This window comes from Mesoplodon bidens (assembly GCF_964165515.1).
Source record: "Mesoplodon bidens genome assembly, chromosome: 4".
Taxonomy (NCBI): Eukaryota; Metazoa; Chordata; class Mammalia; order Artiodactyla; family Ziphiidae; genus Mesoplodon; species Mesoplodon bidens.
Genome location: NC_138160.1, coordinates 27,455,660 through 27,479,081, shown reverse-complemented (window position 1 = coordinate 27,479,081; position 23,422 = coordinate 27,455,660). Strand labels below are relative to the sequence as shown.

Here is a 23,422-nt window from a genome sequence, read left to right as displayed (position 1 = left end):
AGGGGAAAGGGGAGGATGGAGCAGCTAGAAGCAACCCCCTTTCCCCACCTCTGACAGCCTTTCCAAAAGGCAGCAGCAGCGACCCCCAGCTCCCGGCATGAAGGAGCTGACATCTGGGAGGTCGTGGTTACGTGTGCAGGGAGGGGGAGGTACACAGTCATGGGCAAAGTGAGTCACCAGATGAGCCTGTGCTTTTGGTCCCTTACTTAATCTGGTTGCTGCAGCAAATTGAGATGTGTAACTGGGCAGACTGGTCACAATGGTTATTGTAGCTTCCAAGATTTCTCTTAAGATGTTGAAGGTCTCAGACTTGCCATGGTCATGGTAGGTACATCAGGGAGAAACCTAGGGAGAGACCAGTTTATCTGTTGTCTTTGGCTGCAGTGAGTTATGCCTTCTTTTCAGGTATACTCTTAATTTTCTTTCAGGTAGTGTGGTAGATCAGTTAGAATAATAAACTTGACTCCAGTATCTGTTCTGAGCAGGAAAAAGAGTGGTGTAGACATGGAAAATTCCCTGAGAAGCCAGAAACTTTATTTTGAATGATGATTTTAGTCTTCTATCCAAACATACTTTTGTTTGGAACTTCAAACAAAAAGCATGAGGGATTGATCGCCTTATCTTCTAGAAGAAGATCCTTAAGACCACAACAAATAGAACAGAATAGCTAAGCATCTTGGTTATTATCTCGTCAGCTATATATCTTTGACATGTCAGATTTTTGGAGTATCTGAAAATGGCACTTAAGTTTTTTTAGCGCTTTGTTTTTGAGAAATTAGACTATGTTTTAAAAATTGCCCTAGAGACTCAAAGCTCTTGAAAACCTGACAAAATGGTTAGCGTTCTGTTTATTTGGCATTATTTCAAGAGATCACATCACAGATACAGACCTCAGTGAGAGTTAGTTAGCATGCTGCCCACCGGAGCCCATTAGCATTACGGAAACCTAGACAACTTGGGTCTTGTCTCTCAGTGTTTATCTGCCAAAAGCATGACTGTATCCATCACTTGGTTCTTTTCCAGATTGTCAGTGGCATAATCCATCATACCCAGGCCCCTAAACTGCTTAAACGATTGTTTCTGTTTTCCTATGCGACTGCAGCACAAAACCACACAGGTAAGCTTTCACCCGCAGGTAGGCAGGCCCCTTCCAGTTCCTACCTGCAACTTGTGGGAGAAAACCCATCCATGGGTTTTGTTCCCCTCTTCTCTAGCCATGGGTCACCTCTTGCTTGGGTGAATCATTCAGATTTCTTTTAAAAAAAGGTTTCTATTTCTTTCCTGTGATCTTTGCTTCTTTAACTCATCTTTTAGGTTTGTTTGCTTTTTGTGAGGGATTATTAGTTTGTTGCTTATGAAAGAAAATCAATATATTATGATTGGGAATGTGAGGCTATAGAGAAGCAAAACTGAGACAAGTTTAAAATCACTCTGTCTGTCCCTGGATTCTGTTTTTCACTTTAATACACTTGGTTTCATTTCATGAGACCCTAAAAAATGTCTTGCATTCTAGAAAGTTTTTAAACAACCAGAACATGCCTTATAGCAAATGTTCGGGGGATGGGGAATGGAACAGTTGTACCTAAGAGAGCACATCAGAAAAGTAGTTTGGTTAGAAAACTTAGAATTCCAAATGTTTTCCATTCGGTTCCCTGAAAAAGAGAGCAGTCTTTGAAGTAAGAAAGTGTGGTCATCTGAATTAGCTGTTAATACTGCCTAGCTTTGTACAGTGTTTCCACAGATGTCTGTCCTCGTCCTTCTCCGGATCTCTCCTCCTCCGTCCGTCCACTGGCCATGTCCATTCCTGGTTTTTTTTTAAATTCCAAATTATTAACAGTATTTTTATTTTTTTCTTCCAGTATTATTGAGATATAATTGACACATTACTGTACAAGTGTAAGGTGTGCAGCATAATAATTTGATATACATACATCTTGAAATGGTGACCACAGTAAGTTTAGTGAACATCCATCATCTCATATAAATATAATATTAAAGAAATAGAAAAAATTTTTTTCCTTGTGATGAGAACTCTTAGGATTTACTCTAACAGCTTTTGTGTATAACGTACAGCAGTGTTAATTATATTTATCATGTTGTGCATTACCTTCCTATTTGCCCATTACTCTTTTTTTTTTTGCGGTACGTGGGCCTCTCACTGTTGTGGCCTCTCCCATTGCGGAGCACAGGCTCCGGACGCGCAGCCCCAGCGGCCATGGCTCACTGGCCCAGCCGCTCTGCGGCATGTGGAATCCTCCTGGACCGGGGCACGAACCCGTGTCCCCTGCATCGGCAGGCAGACCCCCAACCACTGCGCCACCAGGGAAGCCCGCCTATTACTCTTAACTTGAAGTTGATGTTTACTGATCCTGAGTGCCAGGTGCCTTTCATCAGGGAGGTGGCCTGTTAGTTTAACTGCATATATCATGCTTTCTGGAACGCAGAGTTGCTTTGTCGCTAACTGCTCATTTGGTAAATGTTTATCGAACGCTTGCTGTGGGTCACGCACCCTGGGTACGTGAACAGGACTAAATCCCTGCCCTCTAAGAGCTTCAAGTCAAACAGAGTGATGTGTCCTCTGGTGGGAGGGAACGACCACGCTGGGGGAGGGAGGGCTGTCAGAGGGCGAAGGCTGGTCCTGAACTGCTGGTGAAGGATGTGGAGTGGCCGGTAGGCACACAGGAGTATTTGAGGCAACGGGACTGGTGTGTGCAGAGATGTAGATATCTGAGAGAGTAGCTTGCATTTGGGGGCCTATGGTGATCTAGTAGAAAAGGTACGAATTTCCAGGTCTGTCCCACCTGAGTTCAAATCCTTGTCCAGCTGCCTAGTAGCTGTGTGATCCTGGGGATGGCACTTAACTCTTGGGCCTCTGTTTTCTCATTTCAAAACATAGTATTGTTAATGCTTCCCTTGAAGTGTTGTGAAAATTACAAATTGTTAAATGTATGGCACACAGGGTGCCGTCATTAAATGAGGGTTAATTGAGAGTGTAACTGCTTATTCAGGACAGATTATGCTCAGAGAGCTACACTGACATAAAATATACTTAGCACTGCTATCAGGCCGAACATAAAATTTGTTCCTTAATTCAGTAAGTTCATCTTTGTGAATGATCTTTTCACTGTAGCCATATGTATAAGTGCTGATTAGCTGGCTGCTGGCTGACAACAGCTTGTTGCAATATGAGATATACACAATATGACTTCTTTGTTGATTGCTGTAATTTACATAAACATTTATTGGGTCTATGTTTGAAAATCATACTCTATTTTTAGGAATTCTGCCACTTCCTTATATCCTCATTCTTGGTCTGGACCCAGCACAGGACGGTTTCTCAGCTCCCCAGCATGTGTTGACCTGTGTGCCAAAACCCTTACCTTGACTGACCCTGGCAGTAAGATCCCACGTGCCGCGGGGCAGCTAAGCCCGCGTGCCACAACTACTGAGCTCATTACCTTGTGGTGGCTTTTTGTGCTAAAGCCCAGGATATATAGCATCTTCTATCTGAATTCTAGCCTTCTTTTCTCCTTCCACCCTCCTTTTTTTTTTTGATGAGTAAAGGTTATAACTGATAGGTGCAAGTTGACCAATTTGCTTTTTGATTGAGTAGAGGTTTCTAGAGGTGGGTGCTTTGCAGTGTGAACATCTTTCATTTTACTCAGGCTTAATAATTCACAAATGTACTTTGGCTAAAAGGTCCTAGGAGTATTGTTACTACTTATGCCCATGGGGGAATTTATTAATATTTGCATTTATTACTTTATGGAAATTTCCTTTACTGCTGCCTGGGTTTGAATTCCATTTCTGCCATTGCCTAGCTCTGTGACCTTAGGCAAGTTAATTGACCTTTCTGTGCCATATCTGTAAAATGGAGGAAATAATATTACCTACCCTGTAGGGTTGTGAGGATTGAGTTATTATATGTAATATGCTCAGGATAGTGCCTGGCATACTAAGTGCTATATAAGCTTAACTGTTGTTTTTTAATCATTATTTGTCTTATCATCCTTTGTACTATGATCTGTTTGTATTAAAAGGAGCAGGTGGGAGTTTTATTAAACACTTTGTTTTTCCAGGAAGGCTTGCTTTTTTTTTGATATTTTTGTTTATTTTAAAAATTTGTTTATTTTTTTGGCTGTGTTGGGTCTTCATTGCGGCACACGGGCTTCTCTCTAGTTGTGGCACGCAGGCTCCAGAGTGTGTGGGCTCTGCAGTTTGTGGCATGTGGGCTCTCTCGTTGAGGCGTGTGGGCTCTCTCGTTGAGGCGTGTGAGCTCAGTAGTTGTGGCGTGTGGGCTTAGTTGCCCCGTGGCATGTGGGATCTTAGTTTCCCGACCAGGGATCAAACCCATGTCCCCTGCATTGGAAAGTGGATTCTTTACCACTGGGCCGCCAGGGAGGTCCCAAGGCTTGTTTTTTTAAGATGGGCACAGGCTTGAATGAACTGATTTGTGTAAATACCCAAGGGTGTTTGGCGCACGTCACCCCCATCAAGCTGTGCTGTCTTTGGAGAGGACCAAGGACATACCTGCTGGGCTGCAAGAGTAGTGCTCCTGGGCACTTCCTCCTAGCAGGTAGCGGCAGGGTTAGGGGCAGAAGTCCCCGTCACTGTGATGTGGCCCCTGGCTTGCAGGCCCTGACCGTGAAGGTCCATAGCTGTCTGATTTGTTTATAGCCCTCAGAAACCAGGTGTCACACTGAAAACGCCTCTTTTGGGCAGTGCATCTTCACACTGAAGGAGGCTTCACACTCAGGAATCTGGCATGCTGTTCAAATGAGTTTGCCATCTTATGCACACATTGGTAGGGCTAAAAATATTTTATTATTTTAGCATTTGTGCCAAGCCTGTCTTTTAGTGCTGCACAGGATCTTTTTATGTTATATAAATTATCTCATGGTCAGATGACTGAAAATGGAGCTATAAATTACTTTTGCACGGAATGGAACAAGAACAGCTGCTTTCGCCCAGCACAAAAAGACAGAGCCTCACTCATAATTTTGGATGAATGACAGAAAAAAGGAACAAGGTTAGGAAGAAGCAGTGACTTCATTCTGTGGGGATAAAAATGGGCTTTAGTGGAGGAAGTTGGGGCCCGAGGAGCCACTTTCACACCACTAAAATACCAGGGCTTCCCGACAAGGTTTTACTGTCTTTCTCAATTTGTTTTGTTAGCTACTGACCCCAAGAACCATGCCGTAATGTTTGACACACTTCAGGACTGGTGTTGGGAGCTGGAGCGGACCAAAGGCAACATGAAGTACAAAGCAGTGAGTGTCAATGAAGGCTATAGAGTCTGTGAAAGGTAAGCTCTCAGTGTCGTGCTTTTCTTTTTGAACAGCTTTGTGGAGATTTAATTCACATGCCGTACAATTCACCTGTTTGAAGTGTGCAGTGTTTTTTAGCACATACACAGGGTTGTGCAACCATCACTGCGGTCAATTTTAGAATATCTTCGTCATCCCCCAAATAACCCCTTACCCCTCAGTAGTCACTCCCCATTCCCCTCTCCCCACTCCGCCAGCCCTAGACAACCACTGACTACTTTCTGTCTCTATAGATTTGCCTATTCTTGGCATTTCATATAAATGGAACCACATAATATGTGGTCTTTGTGCCTGGCTTTTTTCACTTAACATAATGTTGTCAAGGCTCATCCGTGTTGTAGCATATATCAGGATTTCATTGTTTTATTACTGCTGAATAATATCCCGTGGTATGGATGTACCGTATTTTATTTATCCATTCATCAGTTGATGGACACTGGGTTCTTTTCACTTTTTGGCTACTATGAATATGCTGCTACAAGCATTAGTATACAAGGTTTCTTATGGACGTGTATTTTCAGTTCTCTTGGGTATATTCCTGAGGGTGGAATTGGTGGGTCATATAGTAACTCTGCATTTAACCTTTTGAGGAACTGCCAGACTGTTTTCCATAGCCACTGCACCATTTTTTTTTTTTTTGCGGTACACGGGCCTCTCACTGTTGAGGCCTCTCCCGTTGCGGAGCACAGGCTCCGGACGCGCAGGCTCAGCGGCCATGGCTCACGGGCCCAGCCGCTCCGCGGCACGTGGGATCCTCCCGGACCGGGGCACCAACCCGTGTCCCCTGCATCGGCAGGCGGACTCTCAACCACTGCGCCACCAGGGGAGCCCCACTGCACCATTTTTACACTCCCATCAGCAATGTATGAGGGTTCCACTTTCTCCACATCGATACTGTGCTTTTTTAAGAAACCCTTAAAGTATCCCTTAAAACATTCAGAAGTGAATTTGTCTTTTCCATCCCATTATTATATGTGTAATCTAAATGTAAAACTTTTAGAGGCATTTCTGAATTTATATCATGTATTTGCTTTCCTTTTATCAAGCATTTTATTTATTCATTCAGTAAACATTTTTTTAATATAAATTTATTTATTTATTTTTGGCCACATTGGGTCCTCGTTGCTACGCACGGGCCCCCTCTAGTTGTGGCGAGCGGGGGCCACTCTTCGTCACGGTGTGCGGGCTTCTCATTGCAGTGGCTTCTCTTGTCATGGAGCACGGGCTCTAGGCGCGCGGGCTCAGTAGTTGTGGCACGTGGGCTCAGTAGTTGTGGCTCACGGGCTCCAGAGCACAGGCTCAGCAGTTGTGGCGCACAGGCTTAGTTGCTCCACTGCAGGTGGGATCTTCCCGGACCAGGGCTCAAATCCGTGTCTCCTACTTTGGCAGGCAGATTCCTAACCACCGCCACCAGGGAAGTCCCTCAATAAACATTTCTGAGGGTTTCCTATGTGCCTGACAGTGTCCTGGCTAGTGGAGATAGAGCCTAAAAATCCCTGCCCTCCTGGAGCTTTCGTTCTAGAGGCGGAAAATGATGATAGAATATGTGAGTAATTATAGTGTATTAAGAGGTAATAAGTGCTATGGAGAAAAATAGATCAGGCCAGGGACTGGGGCGTGCTGGAGATGTTGGCAGGAAGGTTGGTCAGGCAGAGGGAACAGCAGGTGCAAAGGCCCTGAGGTGGAATCTTCTCTGGCTTGTATGAGGAACAGCGAGGAGCCCAGGGGTTGGAGAGGAGTGAGCAGGGGACAGAGCAGTAGGAGGTGTGATCCGGGAGGAGAGGGCTGGCTGGGCGCTGACGGGCAGGGAGGGTTTCAGAATTTATAGTGCAGTGCGGAGGCGTTCGAGCAGAGGCGTGATGTGATCTCACCTACATGTTTAAAGGATGACTCTGTGTAACCCTTTTTTTGAAACTTGAATCTTATCGTTTTGGAACATAATCCTCAACACCCTGCTGACAGTTTCAAAAACTTCGTATTTTTCTAGAGCATTTTGTACTTATGGTTCCGAGGGGCCTCTTCAGTAGATCAGTTTTGATTTTGATCAGTCTCAGACACTTATAAGGCTAGCCCTCTCGTTACAGCACAAACTGGGGTGATGGTGGGGAGGGGCCTGCAGGGCAGGTGTCGGATCACACACACCCCCATACCCACCCTGCCCCTCCTCCCCTCTTTATAGTCACAAAGCTTGGAAGGGGAGAGCAAGCGCTCAGTCAGGAGGTCAGAAAGCCCTGCTCCTCGGAGGTGATGGTCTGTAATGTGATGTTGACGCTGCCGGAAGGCATGCCCGTTCCCAGGATGAAACTCATTGGTTTGCATAGGTGTCAGCACATCAGAAATACACCAGGTAGAGAAGGTGGGTGGAGTGGGGTGTCGGGGGGGGGTTCTAATTAGTGGTCCGGGGGAGAATGGAGCCTCAGCAAGACTTTGCGGCTCAGAGCACTCGGTGCCAACACACTCCCCCTGGACTGCCCCAGCCGTGCACTCGCCCCTGCGCTTCTGCCTCATGGGGATGATACAGGCAAAGCTGTGCTTTGTTTCTTACCTGGCCCTGCGGTAGCTGCCTGCATGGTCTCCCCCACCCACTCTGGCCCCCGGCATCCATTCCTCCCCTGCTTCACTGGCTCCTTGCTGTTCATGGTAGAGAGGATGAAACCTCTAAAAGGCCCTGCAAGGCCCTTCGTGGTCTGACTCGTGCCTAACTCTCCAGCTTTGTGTGAACCCCTCCAGGCGCCCTGAGTCCCTGCTGTGGGCCTTGCCTGTGCGGTCTGTCTAGGATGCTCCTTTTGCTTCCAGCTGTACTAGTGAGTTACCTCCACTTCATCGGTCAGATCTCTGCCCAGGTGTCTCTTTCAGGGAGTCTTCCCAAGACTAGATGCGGTCTCCCGTGAGAGCTTTCATTGCACTGTGTGCCCCTCTCCTTAGCGCCTCCTCCGGTCGTGAGTTTATTCTTATCTGTATCACCATTTGGTTCATGTTTGTTTCTGCAGCCCATCAGTCCCGGGGGGTCAAGGACACGGTTTTGGTTCATCTTTATACCCTCAGTACCAAGTATAGTGCCTGACTTATAAGACCCACTCAGTAAACTGGGAACAACGAATAAATTAACGAAAGCCCCAGTGGTCAGAGGAGACCCTGGCCAGTTTGGATAAGAGTAAGAAACTGAGTGTCTACTTTGCCTTCTCCTGAAAAGCCTTTCTTCATGCCACCTCCCTGTGAAGGTATAAGAAGGTCCTCAACCCTGTAGGGAGTGTGTCGCACAGGGGAACCTAGGAACTGATGCAGCCACAGGAAAACGTTGCTGCTCTGGTGGCGTCGCTCTGCGGGTCCCCTCACCCTAACTGAGGTGGTGCCTAAGAGGATCATACAACCTTCCTTGACTAAGGTCAGCTTATATGTGGAGAGGCTGTTTACTTTGTATTCAGAATTCCTCCTGGTGACGGAAATGAGTGTGCTCTCCCAGGTGGGAGGGTCCGTTGCTTGTAGACATCGGGAGTCTCCCAGCAGAGCCTCTGTAGAACCACCTTGAGTTCACTGGGACAGGAGGGGACATCACACACCTCCCCACTGGTGCGGAGCGGTCCCTCTCTTTGCAGCCTCCTTCCTTCAGTGACTGCATAGTACGCACACTAGTACACTGGGCTCTGACATTTTTTTTCCCCTTTGGTGAAAGACTGTTTATAAGGCACAATTAACTTGTGAAATATTCAACCACACTAGTAGAGGAAGACATGGAAATTTTTTAAAGCAGTGTGGCCCCATCCCAGCTTTGTCGAATGAGCCTCTGGGGAAGGAGCTGAGAATCTGGTTTACACAAAGCCCACGGGCGACCCTCCTGTGAGGGCTGGGAAACAGTTGTCTGTTTGTAAGTTGCCATCTAAGGCGCTGCTTCTCACGGTTGACTGTGCAGCCCAGTCCCCTGGGGAGCTAGTGAAAGTGCAGGTTCTGATCCTGTAGGCCGGGGCTGCTCTCCTTCTAAGTGTCCGGGAAGTGCCTCTGTACACTTTGACTAGCAGGACCTTCTAGAACAACAGCTGTCATGCTGATTACACACCTGGAGAGCTTTGACACCTCTGATATTTCATAGTTCTGCGGTGGAGCCTGGACGCTGGGAATTTTTAAATCTTCCTGTGTGCCTTTAACAGGCAGCCTGAGTTTGAGAGCCATTGATCTGTGAAGAGGTTCCTTGCTTCAGTGACAGCACCTGAAGAAGGGATAGTAAGCCCACCCACTCAAGCCAAGCACTTGGGAACCTCTAAAACCAAATAATTCTTCTACGTTTTAATGGTTTGAGGTATCTTAGCCTTGACCAGTTGTTCCCAAACCCGGTTTTACATCACAATATTATGGGAGCTTTGTTCCTTTTAATTACCTTTAAGGTTTTTTTTTTAAATGGAAAATTTCAGGCAGTAGGAAAGAAAAGAGAATTTGATGAATTCCTTTTACCCGTCACCCAGCTTCAACAGTTATTAACTCATGGCTAGTCTCTGTGCCTCCACCTACTCCAACCCTCCCCCCAACCCCCGTCCCGCCCAACTATTTTGAAATAAATCCTAGAGGTCATCACATTTCATTCATAAATATTTAAGTTTTACATCTCTAAGAATGAAGGACTCTTTTTATAAACATAATCGTAAAAGCATTATCACACCTTTCACATTTAACATTTGATTCCTTAATATCATTCAGTACCCAGTCAAGTGTTCAGATTTTCCCCATTGTTTTATAAATTTTCAAAACAATTTATTTTTCATCTTTTGATCTGTTTTATCATTAATCAAGATTCAGTGGGGGGCTTCCCTGGTGGCGCAGTGGTTAAGAATCCACCTGCCAATGCAGGGGACACGAGTTCAATCCCTGGTCTGGAAAGGTCCCACGTGTCGCGGAGCAACTAAGCCCATGCGCCACAACTACTGAGCCTGCGCTCTAGAGCCCACGAGCCACAACTACTGAGCCCATGTGCTGTAACTACTGAAGCCCGCGCGCTCTAGGGCCCACATGCCGCAACTACTGAAGCCTGCGTGCCTAGAGCCTGTGCTCCACAACAAGAGAAGCCACCACAATAAGAAGCCTGCCCACTGCAACGAAGAGTACCCCCTGCTCGCCGCAACTAGAGAAAGCCCACGTGCAGCAATGAAGACCCAACGTAGCCAAAAAAAAAAGATTAGATGAGATTGATATCTTGAAAATTGATAGGTTTCTTAAACTTCTTAATCTATAGAGTCTCACACTATTAGCTTTTTCTTACAGTTTGTTTGAAGAAACCAGACCACTTGACTGATAGTTTCCTACAGTCTGGATTTTGATGAGTACATTGCCATGGTGATTTTATTCATGAGGAAACAGACCCAGAGAGGTGGGGTTACTTACCTAGGGTTACACAGAATCAGAGGCAGAGTTAGGATTTGAACTCAGATTCCTGATTGGTTTCGACAGGGACGGTTCATCGGCACTGGTCCTTCTTAAGAGGGAAATGTGGCCCATGTCATGACACTCTGCTTAACTTCCTGTGTTCATTGACGTTGAGCTTTCATATTTAACGAATGAACTCCAGCACTAAAACCGATGACATCTCTTTCTTCTAGGTTGCCAGCATACTTTGTGGTCCCCACCCCTCTTCCTGAGGAGGACGTGCCACGCTTCCAGGGTCATGGCATACCAGTAAGTGCATCTGGAAACCCTAAATGCATGGCTTGCTCATTGACCCATCCTGGCAGATTATCCTACTTAAAGCCCTTGGCTTTGGTATTAAAGAGTTTGTCCTCAGTCCAAGAGCAATCTAAAAATATCTTAGGGACTCCCTAGAGGAGCCTCTTTGACAATGAGGCTCCTGGGGTCAGAGTTCTAAAGTTTTCACAGATGCACTGGAGTTCTCAGCAGAGACATCTTTAAAGAGCTTTTGGGGGATTACAGGCCAGTCTGGTGTTGGAAGCCGGCCTAATTTAACACCTAAATTGTTTTGACGCTGAGCCGACCCCCGTAGGGGTAGTAGAGTTTAAGATTCCTTTTGGCCCACACCATTCATCTTAAATGGGCACGGCCGAGTTTCCTCCCAGAGACAACATGGAGAGCTTACTTAATTTTCACAGAATAGACTGGGATGGGAGCCATGTTCAGTGTGTCACTGATCAAAGAAAGCAAGACTCTGGCAGTTATTCCAGTTTCTGATTGGCAGTTGGGAGTTGCCAAGCCTGCAGGGAGTTGAGTACAGAATGAGAATTACAGACAAATGCTGTGCTGTATGCACATGGCTGGTTCACCAAAAAGGTCACTCCTGTAATGGGAGGTGAGATGTCTCAGCAGGGGTCACATGCCCGGAAGCGTATGCAGGCCAGGTGGGTAATGAGTGTGGTTCTTGCAATGAACCAGAGACCCTCTGCCTGGATGAAGGGCTGGCTGCTCTTCTCTGCCATCCCGTTTGTGCCATGTGGGAATGCGGGCCTGATCTTGCCAGATGTCCAGGCTTCTCAGGAGAAATCAGAGAGATGGATTTTTATGTGAGTTTTCCCGATATCTAAATGTGTGCAGCTGTTCACAACCGCTTCAGATGTTTAAAAAACATGTCTTTGGGCCAGAGTTGGTTCCCGTCCCACCAGTGTGCCACCTTTGATTTAGAGCAGTGGTTCTCAAACTTCCTGGTCTCAGGACTCTTTACACTCTTAAAAATCATTGAGGGTCTCAAAGAGTTTTTGTTTATGTGGTTGTATCTGTTGATATTTGCCATATTAGAAATTAAAACTGAAAAATTGCTTAATGTTTATTTTAGTAAAAAACTCATTACATGTTAACATGAAAATTTCTGTGAAAAATAACTATATTGTCCAAAACAAAAAAATAGAATAGTACTGTTTTACATTTTTGAAAATAGAAGACAGCTACATTCTCACATCTTCTCACTTCCTTCAGTCTGTTGTGGTATGTTGGGGTGTGGTTGAAGTACATGAAGGAAATCCAGCCTCACACAGATGTGTATTTGGGAAAGGGAGGAGTATTTAATAGCCTTTTCAGAGAATATGAAAATATTATTCTTTGATGGTATACCGAAAAATTGCTAAGTGGTGGTTTCGTAAACATTAATTGCAATAAGGAATCTGAAAACATAGTCAGTGAACTTTTCATTCACTGCTAAATTAAAATCCATTGGTCTGTCTTGTACTTTGAATGGATCTTAAAACATGCATGATTTAAAAACATAATACACTGGTCGTTTAGAAAGTATTAGCTCACTAGGTTATACAGGTCATACAAATATTTTTTTTTAATAAATTTATTTATTTATTTTTATCTTTGGCTGCGTTGGGTCTTCGTTGCTGCGCGGGCTTTCTCTAGTTGCGGCGAGCAGGGGCTACTCTTTGTTACAGTGCGCAGGCTTCTCATTGCAGTGGCTTCTCTTGTTGCGGAGCACGGGCTCTAGGCACGCGGGCTTCAGTAGTTGTGGCACGTGGGCTCAGTAGTTGTGGCTCGTGGGCTCTAGAGCACAGGCTCAGCAGTTGTGGCACACGGGCTTAGTTGCTCCGCAGCATGTGGGATCTTCCCGGACCAGGGTTCGAACCCGTGTCCCCTGCACTGGAAGGCAGATTCTTAACCACTGCACCACCAGGGAAGTGCCAGGTCATCCAAATATTGACATGCTTTCTTAGATAAAAATCACATTTTTTAATATCATCCCTGTCTCATCAGGAAAGTCTTTAAATATTGGGAATTTGTCCAGCTAAAAAGGCAGAGACTAGTTTTACAAAGTTCTAATTTTTGCTTGAAAGTTCAACTCTTATCATTGGCAACTAATTGTCAGTTGTTTTACTTAAGGGGATAGGCTCACTTCATTCTTGGTTTTTTTTTTTTTTTTTTTTCCCTAAAGAATGAATGTCTGCCAGATACCAAAGTCTGAACACCCGTAGTTTGTCTGTCATTCACTCTTTGAGTTACAAGAATACAGCAGCTAGCTCAGCTCTCAAGTCAGTCTCATAGGTGTTTTTCTCTGAGACAAACACTTCCATGCTTTGTTTCCACTCCATCACACAGAATATAAAAAATATTAGTATTAAATATTAAATGTAATGATCAAGATTAATATAATTCATAATGTTTAGTTCTTCATTATGGACATTCTGAAGTGAAACAATTATTTTTCTTCAAGTTTGTGGCAGTGAAGAATACAGTGGCGGCCAGTGCTGTTGGTAGCAATACCTTGGTTGGTACCAAGGCACCAGCAGTTGTAACACTATCAGTGCCAATGTCAACACAGTGAAAAAGACAAATTATATCTTAGTAATATTCTCAGGCCACCTGTAAAGGAGGGTCTTGGGATCTGCAGACAACATTTTGAGAATGTTTTAGAAGAATAAAAATGAGGGTCTTCATCCGTCAGCCTTTCATAGATGACTCTAGGAGAAGGGGTATGCTCTGTGGGAAGACACCAAGATGAATTGTCTGCACATTTGGGAATAGGCTGCTTCTCCATCCAGCATTATATGAAATTTCACTACTCTGTTCTAGCCAGGCCTTGGGGCTGAGAAGTAGAAACTGTCCTGAGAAGACCTGTCCTGAGGAGTCAGCAGCAGAACTTTGACAGGAGCTGTAGGAAGGCATTCTCATCTTATTAGATCAGCCTTAATTATGTGTCCTGAAAGTCGTAGTGGAGCTTGTGATGCATGGACAGTGGAAAAATATTACACAAAATGGAGTTCACACATTCACTCAGGGAGCACAGCTCTCAATACACATCACGGAAAATTTACCACTGGTGGCAGTGAATGTGTTCACAGTTTTGTACAGCTATTATCGCTGGTCCGAGAACATTTCCGTGTCTCTGCTTTTTCACCCTGACTTTTCATCTAGTCTGGTCTTTCCTGCCTCCACTGAACTCCTGTTCGGGGAAGACCTGCATCCTTTGTGATTTCAGTCATACCCTTGCTGCCATTCTAGAGACTGTGGCCTCCTGGACCCTCTGCTGTACTCCAGTCCTGAGTATTTATGCTTTTGCTGTGGGGCTAGTGAACATTGCTACAGATTGTTCAGACCAAACAGCAGAGCGTTTTGTTTTGTTTTGTTTTTAAGGGCTTCAAATGCTTGGCTTTTTATTTATTTGTTTGTTTGTTTGTTTGTTTGTTTGTTTTTGGCTGTGTTGGGTCTTCATTTCTGTGCGAGGGCTTTTCTCCAGTTGTGGCAAGCGGGGCCACTCTTCATCGCGGTACGCAGACCTCTCACTATCGCGGCCTCTCTTGTTGCGGAACACAGGCTCCAGACGCGCAGGCTCAGTAGTTGTGGCTCACGGGCCTAGTTGCTCGGCGGCATGTGGGATCCTCCCAGACCAGGGCTTGAACCCGTGTCCCCTGCATTAGCAGGCAGATTCTCAACCACTGCGCCACCAGGGAAGCCCCAGCAGAGCGTTTTAATGGGATACGTGAAAACCGTGACCTTGCTTCCCTTGGGCCCCTGTTGGGCTCAGCAGCCTGTCGGTGAACTCCTTGTGGTTCCTGTGTCGTTCCTCCCTGGGGCCAGGGTAGCCATTTTTTCATCCTCTTTAAGTCGGCGATCCCACCCTTAACTCCCTTCCTGCCATCGACCACCTTTCCCTTAGTCCCGAGGGGTCCTTCCGCTCCGACCCAGATCTCTGCCTGGGCTCTTGACCGCCTCTGCCCTGGATCTGTCTTCCGTCGCTGTGCCCCTTCCGCGTGTATCTCCGGAGAGTCTGCTCTCTTGAAGGCACGCTCACGTCTCCCTCACCTGACGAAGCCCTTCCTTAACAGCTGAGCGCGGGCTTGTTCTCCTTGCCTGCGCCGCCTGTATGTCAGGACTGTACTGATGCTCTCCGCTTGCCTCTGCCCCCTTTCCTCTTGCAGCAGGGCTTCTGCCCGCCCGCGCTCTGCTGCTGACCCTCAGAGTCACTGAGCCTGGGCGGCCCCCGTTCTCCACACCGTCAGTCACGGTAGTTCTGGGTGCACCCCCCCCCCTTTTTTGCCTTTTAAATTCCTGTGTTGGCTTTGGAAACACGATGCTGTCTTGGTCCTCTTACCTTCGTAGTGGTTCCTTTCCTTCTTTCTTACGCTGCTTTCTAGCCTCCAATTGTAGAGGCTCCCCTAAAGCTCTTTGGCTCTATTAAGAGAGACACCTTAAGATGTACCAAATAATGTACAAGCTATTAGGTATAAAATAAGCTGCAAGGATATATTGAACACCATGGGTAATATAGCCAACGTTTTATAGTAACCATAAATGGAGTATAAGCTTTAAAAATTGTGACTCACTATATCATACAGCTGTAACTTATATAATATGGTACATCAGCTATACTTCAATTTAAACAAAACCAAAAAACAACAAAGATCTACCGAATAATGAATAGTCTCCCCCTTCCCTTTTTCTTTTTTTGTTTTAATAAACAGGATTATCACAGTGATTCTCGTCCGTTGTCAAGTGATTCTTACTAAGAGCCCTGTGGCTCTTTGCCCGACAGAAATTGTACATATTACAATAGGAGAAGACATAGGTCTTTTGCTAAATTCCTGTGAGACGTCCCTCTCTGACCAAGAGGTTTGCTTGTGTTCTATTTACTGTTTCAGACAGAGAATGCAAGGGCATTGTCCCTTTGTGCCTCAGCTGGGAGGTGACAGTTAAGCCCCCGATGGGAAGTGAGCTGTGGTTCAATGTCACCAAGAGCAGACTCTTTCTGCCCCAGTAGAGGAGATAAAAGGCTTAGGAACGCTGAACTTCCTAGAACCCGTCTCGAGGCATGGCTAAGAGTGTGCCCCCCCATCTCAGAGTGAGCTGCAGTCACCAGGGGGCAGGAGTGCCTGGGCATGACGTTGGAAGAGGGGGTAAGAGGGCAGCAAGGGGCCCGTCGATTTGTCTCACTGTTCCAGCACTTCCGTCTCGTTAGGAGCTTACAGAGTCGGTACTCTTTGGGCAGTTCCTGAAGCAGTTCTGCGTCCCTCTGGCCTCGCTCCGGGGTGGGCTCACGTCTCTTCCACTGAAGCTGGCAGGCAGCTCCTGTGTCCAGAGCTGCAGCCCTGCCTTCCTCTCCTAAGTCATAATCCTCATCTTGGGAGTCTCCTCAGTATCTTCGCACAGATGTCCTGTGGGCGCTAGGCACCCAGCCTACCCGGTACTGATTCATCATCTTCCCCTGAAACCCCACACCGGTTCCTCTTTCTGACTTTCTAAGCGTAGTGCACAGTATCGCCTGGGTTTGCTGATCTCTGATCTCCAGCCCAGGATGCTGCTGGTACACCAGTGTGTGGTCTGTACGGTGCAGATGACTGGCAAGAGGGGGCCTCTCTGGGCAGCTGAAATCCTCCTGGTCTGCCTTTGAGCCAGGGCCCGAAGGCTTGGTCAGCGGAGCAGTGCTAGGCTTTCGCCACCGTTGAACGCTTAACCAGACTTTTATACGGGGCACACAATCCCCAGCCGTACTCCCCGGCCCCAACCAGTCTTCCCCTCTTCTCCATTCCAGGCTCTCCTGGCAGATTACTTTGCCCCCAAATCGATTCTAATCTCCTTGTGTTCCTATACAGCAGAGCAAACAAATGAAACTCCCACTGTATCCAGGAAAATGCCTAAACACTTGAATCTGTCACTTATGGGCATTCGTATGATTTCTTTCTCTGTTGCCCTCCCTTTGTCGTCCATTGGAATTCCCTTCTCCTGTGGTTTACCACATTCTACTTCCTATTATATTTGCACATTTATTTCCCCTTTTAGGATAGAAGCACCTTGAAGGTAGACGAAGTACCTTAGCCCTCTTTCCATCCTCTCACAGCCTAATTCAGTGCCTTGCATGCACAAGTCTCTTACCAGTGTATGTTGAATAACCAACTTTCCATGCTCTCTTGTGTGGACTTTCTCCAATGCTGGGAGCTGCCCCCTTTGGGCCATCCAAGTGGAGCACGGCCCTGAGAAGTCACTGCTGCACTGTCTGTGCGACTTGGGGAAGTTATTCGGTCTCTCCAAGCCTCAGTTTCTTGTCGTTAGTGGGGATAATACTTACACCTGTCTCAGAGTGTGACTGAGAATTAAATGACTTAATTCATGTAAAATCCTGAGATAATGAGCTGCACTCCGGTGATAGCCTCTATCCTAATAATCCTAATAATAATAATGATGATGATGATGTTGTTTTTATCATCATCATCCAGGTTCCCAGCACTAAAGCCAAGTCAACAGGTGTATGTTAGGGCTTCCCTGGTGGCTCAGTGGTTGAGAGCCCGCCTGCCGATGCAGGGGACACAGGTTCGTGCCCCGGTCCGGGAAGATCCCACATGCCACGGAGCGGCTGGGCCCGTGAGCCGTGGCCGCCGAGCCTGTGCGTCCGGAGCCTGTGCTCCGCAACGGGAGAGGCCACAACAGTGAGAGACCCACGTACCGCAGAAAAAAAAAAAAAAAGGTGTATGTTAGACTATAAGCGAGTCTGAGTGTGACCACCTAGACCTGAGTTTCTGTTGTTGTTGTCTTTAAGACTAAAGCAGCCTTTTTCATTATGAGTATAACACATTTATTCCTTGGCATAACAAAGTTGAATATATCCAGCTATTTCATATTGAAGGTGTACATTATTTCCTTGTATGAATTCAAATGCTAAGCTTACCTGTCCTCTGTTAGGTGGTTTACGTTACATCTGGAAAACCTTTATTCCCCTTTGCAGATATGGTGTTGGTCCTGCCACAGCGGATGTGCCCTTTTGAAAATGTCAGCACTGCCCAAAGAACAGGATGATGGCATTTTACAAATCCAAAAGAACTTCTTGGATGGGTCGGTACTGTTGTACATTTTGTTATTGTTTAGTTAGCTCAGTTTTTGTTTTCCGAGAAGCAGGGAACGGTTTTTGGTAGTTGGTCCATTTCAGTTTACCTGCTGATAAAGCACTTTGTGCTGGGGATACAGTTTAGAGTGGTCGTCTTTAATTTGAAAGGAGTCAGTATAACATAATCATGAAGCACCTCAGCTGCATTGTTTTTAGAGACGCACGCTGAAGCATTTAGGGGGAAGTGGCATGATTTCTGTAACGTTGACAGTTGTCAAATCTAGGTCAAGGTATATGTCACTGTGTTATTCTTTTCTGCTTTTCTGCATGTTTGAAAATTTTCAAAATTAAAAGTTTAAAAAAAAAACAATAACCCTAAACGGGATGAATTAAAAAACAGAAAAGGAGGGCCTCCCTGGTGGCGCAGTGGTTGGGAGTCCGCCTGCCGATGCAGGGGATACGGGTTCGTGCCCCGGTCCGGGAGGATCCCATATGCCGTGGAGCGGCTGGGCCCGTGAGCCATGGCCGCTGAGCCTGTGCGTCCAGAGCCTGTGCTCTGCAACGGGAGAGGCCACAACAGTGAGAGGCCCGCGTACCACCAAAAAAAAAAAAAACAAACAGAAAAGGAGTAGACTTTGGAGTTAAATTGCCTTGGTTCAAATCCTGGCCCTTTCAGGTGATAAACTTCGTAATCTTGGGCCGGGTGGCTCTGCCCCTTGTTCCTGCATCCCCACCTCTGCTGGCTGGGAGCAGCAGCGGGCAGTAGTTGCCTCGTTGGGGCGGATTCAGCGGGAGCTCTTCACACAGATCTGGGTGCCCAGGAAGTGCTCAGGAAAAATGAACTCTTTCTAACTCATGCCTGCTCTTCTAATCTCTTGTTACTTTTTGTTACCTAGAATTTATAAGACCATCCACAGGCCACCCTATGAAATTGTTAAAACTGAAGACCTCTCCAGCAACTTCCTATCGTTGCAGGAAATCCAGACGGCCTACTCTAAATTTAAACAACTGTTTCTGATAGGTGAGAAGAATGCCGAGCAAAAACTTTCTGTCAGATGGGGAAAGACATGCCGTGTGGATCAGGTGAAAGTCGGTGCCATTTCCCCGGGTTCCTCATGACTGTACACAGAGGTTCCCGGCCGTGAGGGCTGGTGTCACGGAGTGGAGGGGCCAGTCACCACGGGGCCAGCTGCCCTCGATACACTTGCTGCCACCATTTTGCTCCAGGCTCTTAACACAGAGCCACTGTCCTCCTCTCTTCCTTCCCCAGTGGTGAGCGTTGAGCTTCTCCCTTAAAAGTTGTAGAACTGGGCTTCCCTGGTGGCACAGTGGTTGAGAGTCCTCCTGCTGATGCAGGGGACACGGGTTCGTGCCCCGGTCCGGGAAGATCCCACGTGCCGCGGAGCGGCTGGGCCCGTGAGCCATGGCCGCCGAGCCTGCGCGTCCGGAGCCTGTGCTCTGCAGCGGGAGAGACCACAACAGTGAGAGGCCCGCGTACCGCAAAAAAAAAAAAAAAAAGTTGTAGAATTGTGCAATACCTGTATTCACCGGCTATTTTGTAAAGTGAATCATCTGTTTGTTTTCCTTAGTGGCTTATTAAATGGACTCCTCCCCCACCAAGTGGAAATATTTTATTTTACTTTTTTCTGATTGAGCATATATATATGTTTTTTACGGTGTAAAAAACATTCAGTTAATCTGAAATGTGCAAAGTAGAAAATGAAATATACCCATCCTAGCCACCACCAATTCCCTGCCCAGGGTGCCCAGTGTGAACAGTTCAGAACTTGAGTCAGATTTAATCAAAGTCAGTCACCTGTTCATTCTCTTCACTCTTGAATGAGTGTTTACCCTCTGAGATTTGTCACACTTATAGGTAGCTTTTCCTAACTTTGACTTTTTAGCCTAGTGGTCCGATTTAGGATTTATTCATTCATTCAGTCAACATTTGTTGAATTTCCATTATACACACTAACTATGCTAGGCATTGGAGATAAAGATGAATATGACACCGAGGGAAACAAGTGTGTACCTCTAATTAGAACACACTGTGCTATGTGTTATAAAATAGGTTTATAAAAAGCAGGCACCTGGTGGAGAAGTAAGAAATTGCACTAGTTGATCCAGGACTGTGATTCTCCGCTTCTGTTTTCACCATCCAGTACTTGCAGGGGTATCTGCCTTCTCATTGGTTTGAGTTTGCACCTCTGACATGCAGTAGACTTCTGTAAAATGCAGGGCTTCTGTATCAAGGTGGGTTGGGGGGATTGTGTCTGGCGTGCAAGGTAAACGTGTGTGTTTAGGATTCCAGCAGAAGCTAGCTCTTCCCTCAGGCCTCCTTGGCGTTAGGACGTGGCCTATTGCATCTTCCTCTTCTAAGAGCAGCAGCCTGGATGTCGACTCTGTCTGCCTAAAGCATGTTACTGTCCTTGTTGAGTTACAGGGTGGGCTGTGGCTTAGTATACAGATTGTAGGGCACTTTTTACTTCAGCAGTGAAAGTCTGTGTTTGACTACCACGTCATGCCAGGGGTTTACAATTCAAAAACAATTTCAGCTGAAGGTTTGAAATGCTGGATTCTCAGCCTAGTCTGGGGCAGCGCCTCTGAGCAGCACAGGTTTTACAGCAGGTACATCAGCAAACAATGCCTGACTTCTTTACTCTTTTTCCTTTTTTCAGATAATAGTACCGAATTTTGGGACACAGATATAAAATGGTTTTCCCTGCTGGAAAGTAGCAGCTGGCTTGACATAATCAGGTATTTCAAGGCATTGTTTTGCTCATGAATTACACAGTTCTCTAAGCCAAAGTAGTAAAGCAGGACTTCCCTGGTGGCACAGTGGTTAAGAATCCACCTGCCAATGCAGGGGACACGGGTTTGAGAAGATCCCACATGCCGCTGAGCAACTAAGCCCATGCGCCACAACTACTGAGCCTGCACTCTAGAGCCCACGAGCCACAACTACTGAAGCCCGTGCGCCTAGAGCCCTCGCTCTGCAACAAGAGAAGCCACTGCAATGAGAAGCCCGCGCACCACAACAAGGAGTAGCCCCCGCTCGCCGCAATTGGAGAAAGCCCACGCGCAGCAACGCAGACCCAACGCAGCCAAAAATTTTTAAAAAGTAGTAAAGCAACCTGACAAATAATTTAACTGTTTTCTATTTCATGGTTAAATATTCTTAGATCACATATTCTGTTCAGGGCTCAGCTGGATTTTACATTCATTATTTATTATTTCTGTGCATATCTGATAAGAATTTACAGACATGCTACCTGCCCATACGGAGATCTGCTCCCTAGACTATAGACTAGGGATGGGAAGGCTACAAAAAAGGGGGCGTGGCAACCCAGCATTCTAATTGAGCAGCAGCGCGCACCCCCAGGGAGGAATCGGGGGATTGAGAAAGGGAGGGATGCTGAGTTTTCTGGGTTTGTTTTTGTATTTGTTTTTGGCCGAGACCAGGGATGGAACCCGCACCCTCGCAGTGAAAGTGCGGAGTCCTAACCACTAGACCTCCAGGGAGTTCCCCGGATGCTGAGTTTTTACTGAATACCTTTTTAGAAGAATTCTGTATCTTATATGTCTCTTACCTATTAAATTTTTTTTTTACTATCATTAATGCCAATCAGTTATTTTTCATTTTGGAGTTAAGTAGAGATTCTGAGAGAACAGAATTTTATTCCCTTTCCTACTTCCTATTTTGAATAGCTTCTGTCTGTTGCCCTTAAGTAGAGGAGAGGGCAAAGGGAGGCGCAATACAGAAATGATGACGGGGTGAGAGCAGGGGAGAGAACAGCTCTGAAGAGAAGACTCCTCCCTTCCACCTTGCTCGGCATCCTCTCTCACATCTGCCTGGGAGTTTGTGCAAAGGAGCCTCAGGCCTCCAAAAACTTTTTAACAAATAGGTTTTGAGGAGCCTGCTGCATGTCCCTTAATTTGAATATATAATTGCAAGTATTGTGATGAATGTTATAACATAAAAGGACCTTTCCTTCCATGCGGTGGGTAGAGAAAGTGAGTGTCCCTAAGCGGGTGAAGAGCCCAGGGAGGCGCCACTGCTGCAGGGTGACCAGTGCAGAAGGCAGACCTGCTGGCAGCGGCAACAGTTTCAAAGGGAGCTGCGTCGAGAGAGACAAAGGGATTTCAGGGCACACTGGGCCTTTCCAGCCACACCAACACATTTAGCCCATGACCTTGAGTTAACAAAACGGGCCTGCAGCACAGCCTCCAGATGTGGGCGTTTCTGGGTCTTACTGGGACTCACCAACACACTCAGATACGAATTTGCAATAAGTGTTTCTAGTTTAGGAATCACGTAGCAGCATTTTTACGTCAATTTTGGAAATCCCTTTGGAAAATTGTAAGTTTCTAATAAGCAGATGAGTGTCTTGCAGTATCTGAATAGCATGAACAATAATTTCTTGTTTGGAGATCTTCAGCATGAAACAGTAAATGAGATCGAAAACTGAAGATCATGTGAGACTGCCTCTAAATTTCTTATTGTTCATGATACTAAGCTCAAGAACTAATATCTGTTTTTCTTGCCTCTCTCCTATGTAGACGCTGCCTGAAAAAAGCAATAGAGATTATAGAATGTCTAGAAGCCCAAAACATGAACGTTCTTCTTTTAGGTAATATATTTAAAGCACAAAGGGTGGTTTCCTTTTTCCTTTACTTGGGATTCTGTTTCTGTATATAGAGATTTATGTAAGTGGAATCGTCTTGTAGAAGGAGCGAGCTGGTGTAGAAATCCTTCCCATTCTTTTTACCCTGACCTTGGAATGCTCTGCTCTGGATTTCATTGTTATAGTTTAAAAATAAATTCTTTCACTTGGAACTCGGCAGACCTATTCGCAACCCAAGAAGGAATTGTTTGGTATCTTTACCAAAGCTCACATTTCCTCATGTTTTGAGGTTTTGTTTTATATTAACTCAGAGTTAAAATCTTTGGTTGATCTTTTTTCTATGAAGAGACCCATGGATGGTTTAATTGTTATTTTTACATCTTTGTGTCTGACAACTTCGTGCAGTTGCCACAGAAACTTTGTGGACCACGATTCCCTTTTCTTCTGTGGACTTAACTTCCTGTACATGTGCACAGGATATACACACCCAGAATGTGTAAAAGAAGTGTAAACCTCATGCAACAAAGATTGTTGGTGGAATTGGTTAGAGCTGAGCTGAAATATTATCTGCTGTTTTGAATATGTAAAGTTTCTTATAGCCCCATGCTTTACATTAAGTAGACTGTCTCATGCTTTCATACCCTCAGGCTTTTATCATTTTTCTGACACTCTCCATGACTGCTAGAATTTAGCTTCTGTGAGCAGACTGGAAATGTGTCTACCTGTGACTT

General features: G+C 45.9%; 1 protein-coding gene across 1 annotated transcript in view; it reads left to right on the top strand.

Moving 5' to 3' along the window:
* Positions 1–23,422, top strand: part of MTMR12 (myotubularin related protein 12) — a gene marked incomplete at its 5' end in the record, with an annotated part of 68,219 nt that overhangs the window by 33,653 nt on the left and 11,144 nt on the right. Inside the window, 7 exons of the mRNA XM_081233375.1 lie at positions 1,024–1,117; positions 5,176–5,305; positions 10,913–10,988; positions 17,968–18,074; positions 18,963–19,087; positions 20,745–20,823; positions 22,627–22,697. Of these exons, the coding sequence (XP_081089501.1) occupies positions 1,024–1,117; positions 5,176–5,305; positions 10,913–10,988; positions 17,968–18,074; positions 18,963–19,087; positions 20,745–20,823; positions 22,627–22,697 (682 nt within the window). The remainder of the gene's footprint in view (positions 1–1,023; positions 1,118–5,175; positions 5,306–10,912; positions 10,989–17,967; positions 18,075–18,962; positions 19,088–20,744; positions 20,824–22,626; positions 22,698–23,422) is intronic.